Source organism: Atheta coriaria, unplaced genomic scaffold (assembly GCF_025399875.1).
Source record: "Atheta coriaria isolate IRGN ID8LTWV9N9 unplaced genomic scaffold, Caltech_Dcor_3.1 hic_scaffold_16_pilon, whole genome shotgun sequence".
NCBI lineage: Eukaryota > Metazoa > Arthropoda > Insecta > Coleoptera > Staphylinidae > Dalotia > Dalotia coriaria.
Window position 1 is genome coordinate 544,097 of NW_027045458.1, and position 13,883 is coordinate 557,979.

The 13,883-nt window shown below is 37.9% G+C and overlaps 3 protein-coding genes across 6 annotated transcripts; 2 read left to right on the forward strand and 1 right to left on the reverse strand.

Moving 5' to 3' along the window:
- Positions 1–171: 171 nt before the first annotated feature.
- LOC135802269 (uncharacterized) lies at positions 172–1,511 on the forward strand. Its single transcript, XM_065315829.1, has 2 exons — positions 172–282; positions 340–1,511. The coding sequence occupies exons 1-2, from the start codon at positions 268–270 to the stop codon at positions 1,357–1,359; spliced, it is 1,035 nt and encodes a 344-aa protein (XP_065171901.1). The 5' UTR covers positions 172–267; the 3' UTR covers positions 1,360–1,511.
- A 2,413-nt stretch (positions 1,512–3,924) lies between these two features.
- Positions 3,925–6,547, forward strand: LOC135802182 (protein gone early-like). 4 transcript variants are annotated; one of them, XM_065315717.1, is made up of 10 exons: positions 3,925–4,059; positions 4,126–4,332; positions 4,388–4,619; positions 4,673–4,899; positions 4,953–5,251; positions 5,394–5,658; positions 5,715–5,811; positions 5,864–5,940; positions 6,000–6,114; positions 6,330–6,547. In XM_065315717.1, exons 2-7 carry the CDS (start codon positions 4,246–4,248, stop codon positions 5,775–5,777), a joined length of 1,173 nt encoding a protein of 390 aa, XP_065171789.1. In that variant the 5' UTR covers positions 3,925–4,059; positions 4,126–4,245; the 3' UTR covers positions 5,778–5,811; positions 5,864–5,940; positions 6,000–6,114; positions 6,330–6,547. The 4 variants fall into 4 exon arrangements, with proteins under 4 accessions (XP_065171789.1, XP_065171791.1, XP_065171792.1 ...); XM_065315719.1 differs by lacking the exon at positions 6,330–6,547 and adding an exon at positions 6,172–6,230; XM_065315720.1 differs by lacking the exon at positions 6,000–6,114.
- LOC135802181 (ribonucleases P/MRP protein subunit POP1-like) lies at positions 6,141–9,141 on the reverse strand. Its single transcript, XM_065315715.1, is given in 5 exon segments — positions 6,141–7,159; positions 7,216–7,732; positions 7,735–7,925; positions 7,928–8,216; positions 8,218–9,141. Coding segments are annotated over 5 exon segments (2,214 nt in total). The 5' UTR covers positions 8,515–9,141; the 3' UTR covers positions 6,141–6,239.
- Positions 9,142–13,883: the final 4,742 nt, after the last annotated feature.

The following is a 13,883-nucleotide window of genomic DNA, read 5'->3' on the forward strand; positions in this document are numbered from 1 at the left end:
TGAGTGATGATGGCATATACATTCGGTAGTTTATTATTGACAAGGTTACTAAATTTTTATTTGTTTGCCGGCGTCGCACGCGTGTTGCGGCGTGGCATCTGCTTTGAAATAGAAATGTTAACCTGTGCGGCCGCCCGCCCGCGAGTGGAGTGAAGATGTCCTTGCAAAAAGGATGTCTCGGTCTCGGGCAAAGTGGGGATCTTCTATAAATACAATAACCGTAACCTTACCGAATCACACTTGAATTGTGAACACAAGAATACGATCATGAAGGGTTTACTGGTAAGTGTGCTCTGCAATCTTGTTTAAAGTATAGAATCTAAGGGTGCTTGTGATTAGATCGTCTCCGCTTTGGTTGCTTGTGCGTTGGCCAGGCCAGACATTGGATTAAACATCCGTAATGGATACCAGTACCAGCCCCCGGCGACCAGTTATGGCACCCCGACCGGCAGCTACCTGCCTGGTGGTAGTGGTGGCCAGACTTATCAGCAATCCTCATCGTCCCAAAGCTTCGTGAGCTCTGGAAACGGTGGATACAACAGCAATGCCAACACTGGTAACGGTGGATTCTCTGATTCCACTCTCAATGTTCAGGACTATGCTCGCTCCGGCTCCCAGGGAGGTTTCAGCGGGTTCAATCAGCAATCTGGTGGTGGATTCCAACAACAAAGTGGCGGATTCAGTCAACAATCTGGTGGCGGATACCAACAACAAGGTGGTTTCCAACAAGCCCAGACCCAAGTGCACAAACACGTCTACTTCTACGACTCTCCTGAAGACCTCCCAGCACCTACCATCCGTCTCTCCGGTGGTGCATCTGCTGCCCAGAAGAACTACAAGATCATCTTCATCAAGGCCCCAGCCTACCAAGCCCCACAAGTACCACAAATCCCTACCCAATCTCAGAACGAAGAAAAGACTTTGGTCTACGTCCTCGTCAAGAAACCCGACGATGCTCAGGATATCGTTGTACCTACTCTTGCCCCATCCAAACCAAGCAAACCAGAGGTGTTCTTCATCAAATACAAGACCCAGAAGGAAGCTGAACAACACGTACAGACCATCCAACAAGGTTCCCACAGCGGTGTCTCCGCCAACGCTGTTGATAACGACTCTGCTTTTATCAGCACTATCACTGATTCTAAGGTTTCATCGGGTGGCCACTCCGGCAACATTGGAGGCGGTGGAGTCATCTCAAACACCAACGACTATAACTCTCAGATCTTTGGCGGCGGTAATGTTGGTGGTGGACACAGTTCTCAGGAGAACCACTTCGAGGCTACTCACACCAGCAGCCAGGTCACATCAGGCAACAATGGTCAGAAATATGGCCCGGCTGGTGCAAGCGGACCCTATTAAATCAACGCCTACAGGGAATTTACACTGCCATTTATTTAAAAAGATCAATCAACTTTGCCTTTGATATCGTGCTAAAAAGGTGTGAATCTAAATGTCTTATCTAATGTATTTAATGATGTAAAATGGAAAAATATATTTGTACATATACATAACACTTGTGTCTTTATGATTACGAACTTTACGCAATAATCGCTATAATGCGATGCATAAAAAATGGATATAAACGATTACGTCGCACCGACGTCTTCATCAACAACGTTTTATACGTCATATTTTCTTGTTTTTTTCTTCTCTGCACATTTATGATCTTTTTCTGACACCAAAATGGCGGTATTCTAGCACAGTTGCATCGTTGCATCACATACTTTGTTACCAATTGTTAGTATCAACAATGCACTGGCGCTAATTGCATAAATTACTTAAATAAATTAAGCTCACACAAAAATATGCAGCTAATTTATGGCTAAATAAAACATGTGATGAAACAATAGCTTTCAAATTGATGTAATGTTCTGAAACGTTAATTTGCATCAGTTTTTGGTGAAATCCTAAAAATTCAATTATTTTAGACACATGGTGCGCTCGTTTCTTTTTTTTTTTTTTATTCTGGTGATTCATGTGTCTCTTGTTGCATTTGAAGCGCTTCACATTTTGATGTGATTTATAGCGACCTAAAGCGTTGGCGCTCTTGACATAATTCTTCATAATTTGTTTTAATTTTTAATTCGGTTTTCAAACGTTAACTTAAAATTCGTTTTCTCATTTTGAACGGCGAATCTAATTGACGAAACATGATGGAATTGCTGTAACAAAACCACAAAATTACGAAATTTCTTCCACTTAACACCTTAACTTACTTGAATTATCTTCAATTTAATATCGTTAGAACATCTCACAAGTCGGTAATAGAATAATAGTATTTCAATATAATAGGTATACGTCTTTTGTTTCTTGCATTGTTAACTTGAGTACACTTATATCATAATGCGATTAAGTTAATAGCGAAGCTACACGTACTCGTACGTGAGTGTAAACTTTTCTTGTCTGGTAATGATTTTAGATCGAAAATGGGATAGGCTTACCTTAAGGCAAATTTTGTTTATGTTTACATCGCGTGAAATTAATAAAAGTCGTGGGCGTTTTGTTAAAATTGAAATATAAAACTTATCGAAATCTAACGTTTATTCTATAAATTTAATGCACTGATATGCAAGGTGTTTAAATATTATGGAGGAAAGGAGATGAGAGTGAGAAGCGACACCGTGCGGTACTTTCTCCATAAATTTGTCATTTATGTAACTTTGCCGTTTGTCTTAACTTCTTCGTCGGCATCGTGCATCGTGCATAATGTGCGATCGATCGATTCACGTTTTCCGGTTGCGCGTCGACGCTTATTATCGCATTGAATAAGTGGAGACTTCAACAGTTTAATGAAACCTTATCAAGCGAATTCGATGGGTTTGCGTTTGATTTGTTTAATTGTGCATGCACAATCTAAACAAACAAGTAGATATCAATTAAACCTTCAAATGTTTCGATGATTTACAAGTATAAACTAGGAATTACGCTTTCACTTAAAACCGAACAAAAATAAATGATGAAAATAAATAAACTTTATTTTTTCACATTGCGCATGATATTCTGATAATTAAACACATCACGATGTTCATTCGTGTGCATGTTTAACACGAACATTTTTCAAATTAATTTGCAATCTTTATAACAACTAATTAAACATTAAACATGCATATTATGACAATGTCGTAAAGTTAATTTTCTTAATATATGAGTAAACGAATAGGTTTTTTTTCTGTATGTAGGAAGATGAAAAAACTGCGCCCACATTACAAAACAACCTCACTCGTCGTCTACCGGTAGAACTATGATATCTGAAATTTTTCTTCGCTAATTAAGTTCATCGTCATCGCCAATTAATAACCACTTAAAATATACCTCGCCGCATTGTTGCACGCTCACGAGAAGTAAACACCTTCACTTTTATCTTCGCAACAAGTCGAACGCATACTGACACACACACACAATTTGTGTCTTGTTGGTCATTTGTGCGCCGCATGCATTCGGCCACGACATTTCGCTAAATTTCATCTTCGAACTCACGCCACAATAAATCACCAATGATTATGACCCACAATGACCTACAAAGTGTTGTTGCTCACCTATGCACACAAAACTATAACAATGTATTCCACTGTGGTTTGCAAACTGATGTTACCCTTGGTGGATAAATTTACAACGCGTAATTCATTTCAATAACGCACTTCTATGATCTAATAACAATCGGTTTGAAGGCAAGCCCGCTTTTATAATGTTATAATTGCTAGATGGCGAGTTAGACATTCATAATATATAATAAATAATGAAGCAAGATGTTGCAGATGCGATGCTCAATGATCATACATCGATGTCAAAGACGCTCGTTAATTGGTGTGATTGTTTAGATTGTCCTGATTTCGATTTTCTTTGACTTGCAGGTGGATGGCATCTGTTGCGGAATTGGAACACCGAAGACTTCGATTTCAACGGCCTTCTGCGTACGCTGCATGTGACCTACGGAGTGTCTCCGTATTTTAAAATTACCACAGTGCCAAATCCCAGAGAACCGGGAACACCAGCATTGTAATCTTACCAGCCGGTTTGGGTCTTCCAGATAAAAGTTATTATTACCTAGAGGATGAAAAGGTTTGTTAATGTCTGCACGATTTTGACATTTGTAAAATTTTTAACGTGAGTGTGTTTTGATTATAGTACAGCAAAGCATATGAACAATTAATCACCGACGTCATCGTCCTGCTGGGACAATCCACAACCGATACTCAACGGTCCGCGAAGGATGTATATTCTTACGAGCGTCGCTTAGCTGAAATCATGCCGAACCGAGATGAGTTGCGTGATCCGATTAGCACCTACAATCCGATGAAAGTGTCTGCGTTGAAATTATCTGTCCAACAAATTGTAAGCATCTTCAGTGTCATATTAAGACTTAAGCTACTTTAAATCATTATTTTAGCTGCCATTGCAAGACATTTTAACAGCCATGTACCCAGACGCAAACATCAACGAAGAAACTGAAGTAATCGTGGCTCAACCGGATTATTTAGCGAAGTTATCGCAATTGGTGTCGTCCACTGATAGTCAAACTAGAAATAGCTACATGATGTGGACACTTGTGCGCGAATATGTCCCATATCTTTCGGCTGACTTTCAGAAGGCCATTGATAGATATCATTCGGAATTGTTTGGTAAGAAAACATATAAACATGTTCGATGTTGTTTTGATTTATTTCTACTGTAGGAGTAAAGAATCCGATTGAACGTTGGGAATTCTGCTCCAGTCTTGTGCAGCGCTTCATGCCGATTGCTATTGAAGCCGTGCTGGAACGCCAGCAATCGATGGGCGATGCCAAGCACGTTGTGAACCAGATGTTTGAACAAATTGCCGCACAACTTCGTCAGGATTTAGACGATAAGATGCGCCGTAACGATATTACTTCTGATTTGCATTCGAAGTTAAAGAAAAAGGTAAGAAAAGTGAACGAATAATAAAAAAGACATGTTTAACTATTTTGTTGTAGCTTGAATTAGTGAAACTTCATGTTGGATTGCCGGACGGTGTATTGAACGCTACCTTTGTGAAAACCTTCTACAACCGCTTGAACATCATCCGATCGAACCTATTTGAAAACCACAAGAAAGCGATAGTTTTCGCGAAGAAACGCGAGGAGCAGCTGTTGCGTGAATCCTCCACCGAGGATTACCTCATGGCGGCCATCACACGAAGGCCGGCCCAAGTTGAGTACGTGCCCAGCGGGAATGTCGTGGTCGTTCCGAGAGTGCTTCTCACCGCACCGTACTTTGAGTCGAGATATCCCAAGTATGTTTTGAATCAATTCTAGGCTATTATGTCTTAATATAATCACTCTTTAACTTGCTGTAACGCTGACTAATGACACAATCATCGTTAATGTCGGCATGATTTAACAGCGCATCTAAACGGTTTTGATTGGTGCTTGTAGGTCGATTAATTACGCGAGGATTGGCAATGACATTGCATTCGCCTTGGTCTCCAGCATCCTACCGTTCGACAGTGGATGGACGGCGGATGCTAAATTGTTGTCGCAGTATCATCTCGCCGTCAACGAGTCCCAGAAAGTTATTGATAAACCCACACGATGCTTGACGAAATTAATTGAAGAGAATCATTACGTGCAGGCAGACTTTGCCTCGCTATCAGCATTAAATACGTATAAGTATTTAACTGCTTTGGAAACTTCATATAATGTATGTAATGAAAATAATAATTTGTTGAAGTTTTTAATGATTTTATTAAATTTCAGAGTATGGAAACAAGTTTGATGAATAAGGAACATGTTCTACATCCCATCTCTAGCAGTCTATGAAGACTCTGACTTGTTTTATCTCACAAGCCTCCAGGTATAACTTGTTTAACGTTTCTTTACATATTTTTACATTTTTGAATGTTTAGGAACTCTGTACCTTGTCGACTGATCAACAAAATTTGCATGACACACTCGTGAATCACAAGCTGCCAGAAAACGGCATGTAAGTTATTAACATTTTAAATAATTTAAACCTTTAAGTTATAATTCGTTTCACCACAGATTTGAAGTGATTTTACATCAATCACGTAGTTTGAGTGCGAGCTTACTCTCAAAATGCTCCAAGATGGACTCCACGACGTGCATACAGTGATATATTTAAACTAAGGAGAGAAGTGTAATTATTGCAAAAACTGCTTATAATTCTTTGACGTTATTTATATATTTTTCGTAGCTTAAACAAAACAGATATTCGTATAATATTTAGAAACAAAGGAAACATTCTTTTTGAAACTGTTGATATTACTGTAATACTTCTAATGTCGCACACCGATATTGTCGAGTATTGGTGTTGCGACATAGGACCTGATTGCCCTTTGTTGTTGAACACAGGTGCAACAAAGCTGGAAGTGGAACGTATCCAATGCCTTGACCTTGGCCGTTAGACAAGGAGACGCCGCCCTTGGTGACAAACCCCATGATTTCTCTCGAGCAGGATGTCCGCAAGCCGGAAGTGCCAATCGGCGGAAGCCACAGGTCTCGCATTTTTTTCATAAAGTTTTGGGAGATACTTTTATCAATTGAGACAGAGTGCAGTTTTGTTCTTTCGATGTGTCGTTTTTTCTTCAATCTCTGTAGCAGGGTTTGATGTTCTTTGCGCAGTGTAGCCCGTTCTTCTTTGTGTACGTCTCTTCTTTGAGTTTCTAATGGGGGTGTAGTAATGTCTGTTGGAGATGCAGGCAAACAAATCATGGTGTACCTTGTGACGAGTCCTTTTTTCAATGTTATTTTTATTGGAACTAAATAGTTTTCATATTGGGGTTGTATCCATTTGTGTTTTCGATTGTTTAAATATAACTGTAGGTCTGCCAGTACTTTCTTACTTCTTAACACGAAGAAATTTTCGTATTCTGTTGTTGTCCAATCGTGGAGTAGAACCCGCCAATTGCAATTAATAGGACTAAATGATGCGAATTTATTGAAATTGGTTCGTTTATTTGGTGGTAGACGAAAGAATCGTGTCCGATTGGCATCGTCAAGTTGTTCGTTCTCATTTTCACCGGCTTTTGTGTCTGGCGGGAAAAGATCTTGTTGCAATAATTCGAAATTGATGTTTTCTGTCTCCCTGTATCCTCCTGCACGAGCTCCCCACATAATAAAACACATCCATGTGCATTGTGCCCATCCTTTCGGTATAATCACATCCCAGCCGGAGCAAAATCCTTCAAAATAAAATTATTGGTGAGAGTTGCCTCAAATATGAATACAAAACACTTACCAGTTTTCGAGACTCCCGGTCTTTGAATCAACATAAGTGGTATTTGTGCACCTTGAGACTTCATCTCACTCCCAGGAACCAGCAGTTGAGACCTCAACTCATTGATAGCAACATTTGAAAGTTTAGATTCTGTTACATTCTGTCTGATATCTTGATTCCAAATCGCACCATTTGATAAACCATTTGGCGGATCGACGTTCCTCATTTCTCCCGTAGAATTCAATGCTTTAGTTCTTTGATTTGGCATGCTGTATCTTGGATCAGTTATTACAAGTGAAAATGTAATGTGTGGACTAAGCATAGCAGGTGTTTGCACTTGTTTGACTGAATTCCAATATTCAATTTGTTCAGAAAATAACTGTCTTTGTTCATCATCCTCTAAATACTCTTGCAACCAGGAGTTTATTTCCAAACATGCATCCACTGGCTTAAGTGCTGAGGTCAGTATAGCCTGTGATAATGGACCTGTAAGCCTGAACCTATTTAACTCAAATCTAAGGTCAGTTATTTGTACTTTCTTATTAATCCATTGTTTTGTGACTTGTCTGCAGGTAGGTCAAAATGTGTAATCAATGAATCTAAAACTTGCTGATAATAAGCTGCATGAACCCATAACCAAATTGTCCTTTGTTTTGAAGCAGTAACTGGCTGCCAATTAAACATAACACTTCCTATTGGCACATTTTCTGCATAATCATAAAACATTGTTTTCCTTCCCTGTTTCCATCAATATAAGCTTTTGCATGGATTGACAGCCCCTCATCACTTCTTGTAAGCTTCTTAAATGTTTCAATTAGTAAGTCTTGCTTTCCTTTGAGCTCTATGCATCCAGTGTAGGAGATGTCCTGAAGTAAGCAATGTTTCATAGTTGCTCTATAACATGCTCTAAATGCTTTGTCAGTGGGACTGTATGGTATTTTGTAAGACCATTTGTTTATCATATGGAATCTTTTTGCATGCCAAATATGTGTCTCCAACCATTTGTTCTCTCTTTGCCTTAGGTGTAATTTCAGCATTGAGTAGTTTTGGTCTTCTCCGAAATTTTCTAGAAGGCCTCTTCGATTTCGGCGGTAACCCAGACTTCTCAAGCTGATTCTGATGTATTTGTTTTATGCTTTGTGGTACACGTTTAGTACTATGACCCATTACCCTGCGTCGCATGTGCCGGGGAAGTTTTTGAAACGCAAGTTTAGTGCCATTTTGTGCTTGGAGCAAATTTGTAACTGTCTTGATTTCTCTTATACGTGCACTGGCAAAGAACAGTGCTGGAACACTTTCTGGTATTGAATTTTTATTCATAATTCTTGTTTAACCGTACGATTCAATACAACTAATTCTGAGGTTAAGTCGTGAGAAACATAACAAATACACGTGTTGGCAAGTCGTGACCTAGTGAAAAGTAAGGTGCAGTGAAAAATCAAAAATCGGTATGTTCTCATGTTATAACTGATGTATGAGTTTGATCTGTCTTATCCATTTATTGCCTTTCATTTGTAACTAACACAACTAATGTCAAGAGCTACTTGTTGAATGCTTGATGAAAACAGTAGTGCAAATATTAAGGAAGAATAGCATTGCGATGCACATTTTATATTCGTTTCCATGGTAACGACATCAGTGGCGTGCATGAAAAAACGTAGAAAAATGCTCTCAGACCAAACCACGACCTGATAAAGCAGGAATTCAAATTTTGCGCTGGCGTTATAGTGTACAAATATGTTAAATGTTGTATATTGCTGTTGTTTAACTGGAGACGTCTGCCTGTATTACAGGTATTATTGGATCGTTCCATGTGTCACACCTTGCATGTGCCGTGTGATATTATTATTAACTTCGTTAATCTGTCTAAATGTATATATATTACAGTGTTTTCTGTGTGTTATATATTTCCTGAAATCCAGTTGACCAAAATGTTCAGCAGTAGGACAGCCGAGCATGTAAGACTTAAATGAATTGCATGAATTGAATGTTTTTATGTCCTCGGTCGTTGTATCGAACGTATCGCAATACTGATAGTAACCGCGTGTTCTCGACGTTAGCTGTGCACACTCAGTTTTATTCCGGTTTAACGAATGATTCGCGTGTTCATCGCGACTATTTTTGATTCTTTAGATCGTTAAAAGAAAATTAATCGATTTTTAGTACCCAATTGCTTAGTACGCAACGGGGACGTGGTTTTACTACGTAATTGCACGCGTTGAATGTTCAACAATCACGAATTAATCGTTTTTTTATTAATGCGCGTTTGATGTTCCGTCGGCCGTCGCTGAATACAAGTCGTTTTAGCAACAGCATGTGCACAGCGGGCGTTTAAATCGGCATAAAACGAAAATTTTTAATTATAATTATTTCCTGCATTTGAGCAACGTTAATGCGGAAGGATTTGTGAGTGCCCCATGAAGTTTGCAATATAGCCCGGAAGTGTTGGAGATGCGCGTACTTTAAGGCAAAGTCTTTACTACTACGAGGAAATGATAATTATGAAATTGTTTTCTTGTTTGAAACATATCTATTGTTTGCTGTTGTCAATAAAACACAATGTATAAATTATAATCTCATTCATATTTCTTTGTGGTATCCTCTTTGTAGAGTGTTCAGTTTTAAATAATATGGCATATAAGTCTTATGTGAGCGGGTATAAGATAAGTAACTGTTGTGGTGTGACATTTGTTTTAAAAATGATAAAGTAGAAACATAGGCTAGAAGAATCAAATGTAGTGACAAAACACTCGGTGGTCGAGTGGAGACGTGCACCTGCTGGCATGCTTAGCAGACACGGATCTTGAATCAGGTATAGAAGGCATTTTCTCAAATATAAAAATATCAAGGTGTAATTTGGGACATATATAAGATTTGTAACGAAATATAAGAAGTTGAAATACAAGTGGAGGCAATATGTATAGATGTAAGAAGTAAATGGGAGAACAGGAGAACAAGAAAAATAGAAGAAGTCCTAGTAGAGAATAGGAAGATAGAAGGGAAGAGAACAGAGAGTAGAGTAGAGACGAGGGAGGGAGATAGAAGAAAGAGAACAGGGGAGGAGGATGGATTTTTAAATTTTTTTGGCACGTGTCGTTTATAAGACAGAGTCACAGGTCGTCTCCCAGAGCGCCTCCGGCGCTCTGATCCGATCGCCCACTGCTTCGATGCGTCCGTTGCTCACGGCCATCCTACAGCTACGATGTCTCTGCGCTTCATCCCCAGGGTGCCTCCAGGCATATCAACAATTTTTATGGTGGGGATCATCCCGAGGTGGGAGGAACTCATATAAGGACATCCTTCTAAGAACTTATAAAAATATTTCTAGAAGTTTTAAGTCTCGTCTCAAGAGGAGGAACGCTTAAAAAAATATTCTTACAAGTTTTGACCTGTAGCTGGAAATGAAGAAGAAGAGTACTGTCATACAGAGTTACTTAACAATATTTGCCAAGTCATCCTGAGAGGAGGGAACTCTCTTAGAGACCTGTTCCTATGAAATGATAGAGGGCGAGCACACAAATCGAAGTCAATATATCTTACACTATTTCTTTTATTAATAGAATACAAGTATAGATTTTACAAGTCAAGCTTGAGTATGTCGCCATATTGAAACAGGACTTTGACCACCTGCTTAGCCCTTTTACAGCACAAAAAGCAAATACTACTTCATAAAGTTATACCGGAATAGTAAAATTAGTAAATGGCCAATTTTCTAGGAGATTGAAATGGAAACAAACATACAGAGTGTTACAAAGGAACATTTAAAGTGCAAACCAAAAACTTTCCAACACTACAAACGCCGCTCGTTTTTCACTCAGCGATTAGGAAAATTAATATACTACAGGGTGTTACAAAAGAAAATTTTAAAAGTGCAAACAAAAAGCTCGAAACTTCATAAACATTGCTAGTTTTTCACTCGACAAGCAAAAGAAAACTAATATACAGGGGTGTTACAAAATAAATCAACTTCATTTTAAAATATACGTCAACAGCAAACTTTCAAACACTACTAAATATGGCTATTTTTCACGTGACAATCACAGGAAAATTAATATACAGGAGTATTTGCAATAAGATAATATTTTTAAAAGGTACAAGTAGATAAACATATATCATAGGCACTTTTCGCGTGAACTCATAAAATTAATATACAGGGGTGTCACACACAAAAAGAAAAATCCCAAATTACAGAAGATGTATTGCAGAGCAAAAATGTGTCTAATAGCTTTTTCACTGGACGCTAGGGACATTTTAGATACAGAGGTAGTATAAAAGAAAACTATTTAAGAATGGTGTAAAAGAAGGATACTTTAGAACATTTGCCAGCCAAAATACTAAGTTCTACCCAAATGGATTCTACTAAATATCAGAAATTAAAATGTTAACAATTTTCCAACTGGAAATAGAAAAACACTGCAGACAATTGACATAGCGAAAAAACAGGGAACAGTGATGCGATTTTGTACAAGCATAAAACATAAATACAAATTTAATTGTACATCATCACGGCAATAGGCGACCAGCATGTAGAAATGCCAAGCATGCGACCATCTCGAACTATTTAAAAAATGTTCATTTAAACTTGCTATTAATAGCAAAATTCGTGAAACGATGTGGAAAAATGTAAATATGAATATATAATACAACGTATATATGATATATACAAATTATTACTACTTACGAATCGGCAACGAGAGTACAACACAACTATCAATATAGCTTGCATTACGGAATTTTTTAACAATAAGTTTTCGATACAGGGGATACAGAATTAAATTCTGCATCTAAAAATTATTCCGAACTTACAGTAAGACCGCGTTCGCGTGTTATAATAAAAAAACTACAATTCTTAGCGCAACGAGGTACAAGTGCTTTGTACACACACAACTATCAATATAACGCATTACGGAATTTTTTTAACAATAAGTTTCGATACAGGGAGATACAGAATTAAATTTCTGCATCTAAGAGAAAATTATTCCAGACTTACAGTAAGACCGCGTTTTGCGTGTTACAATAAAAACCACAATTCCTAGCGCAACGAGTACAAATTGCGTATACACACAATTATCAATATAACTCTCGTTACGGAATTTTCTCATAATAAATTTCGATAAAGGAGAGAATACAGATTTAAATTCCGCATGTAATAAAAATTATTTTGAACTTACAGTAAGACCGCGTTCGCGTATTTATAATAAAAACTACAATTCCTAGCGCTACGAGTATAAGTGCGTATACACACAACTATCAATATAACTCGCGTTACGGAATTTTCTCGCAATAAATATATATGGATACAAGGGCGAGATTTCTACGGCGCCCCTAACTGCAGTTCAAACCCATACAGAAAAAACCGGCCAAATGCGAGTCGGCGCCCCTTAAAGTCCGGCGCCCCTGGGCAGTTAGCAACCGCGCCATGCCCTAACGCCGGTACTGTACGAATGTACCGGATAATACAGATCATAGGTAAATATTGAAATATGGAAGACCACGCGGTTGAAGTGTAAGCCAGAATATTATAGGTAAAACATACAAATATGTTCTTCATAGGGTGGAAGCGAAAAAATACGAGAACATACCTTAGCGTAATATAAGATTTTCTTTTTGTAAATCCAGTATAAGATGTAAACAGATGTAATTATGCGTATAGTAGCATCGATGAAAACACTAAATTGATAAGAGGCAACGCGAAGTTGATAGAGTATCCGACGGCCGAAGGTACATCACACATGCAGAGGTAAATCTACGTATGTTCAATCCTCGTTCGAACACCGCATATCACCGCAGTGCACAGACGTACAGTACAACTATGAATATTATGCAATGAAACAAAGAAATATTGATAAACCAAATGGATCGCGAAGAGTGCGCGCCCGGATAACCTGACGATGTAAATGAGACTAACACCGTGCGAAAGCCGACCGCGTGCGTCGACAATGGGGTGACGGTGCACAAGTTGAACGAGATAAGAAAAACTTGTTTGTTTATAAACACTGATATTGTTAGTGTTGTTAGTGTTAACAATACCGGTTAGCAGTGCAGAAAGCGAGAATATTCTTACATTGAATATTTATTTATTATCTACTTACTTTTATTGCTGTACTATAAATTGCTAGAAAATATATACATTTCGGGAAAACTAATATAATATTTACTATATCAGATTTAAATAACACAAGTAGATAATCCTGCAATAATGTCCCATTCACATTACGTTAAATACTGTTTATTATGTGCAACAAAACAATAACAATGCCTAGAACTTAGAAACTATCGCACATATTTAAATAGGTACATTATCTAATAAAGAATTTCGTGAAAATTTTGGATCTGCAAGCATAAGAAACATCAATGTTCAATTTCTCTAAAGAAAGGACTTAGGACTACACACTTATGTACCTCAAAACGCAGAAAATGAATAAACTAAATTAGGCACGACTAGTTTAATTATTTCACTTACCAGTGTACTAAACAACGCACATCCAAGGTATGTTGATACTGAAATAAAGAAAGACCAATATTATTTATACATATGTATCATAAAAATCGTGTGTATAGAAAAAATACGATTATACTATGATACTAACAAAATATCAAATTAACACACAACAAAAATGTTTTGCATATGTACAAAATTGAGTAGGAATAGTCAATAATACTTGCAGAAACACACATAACTCACTAAA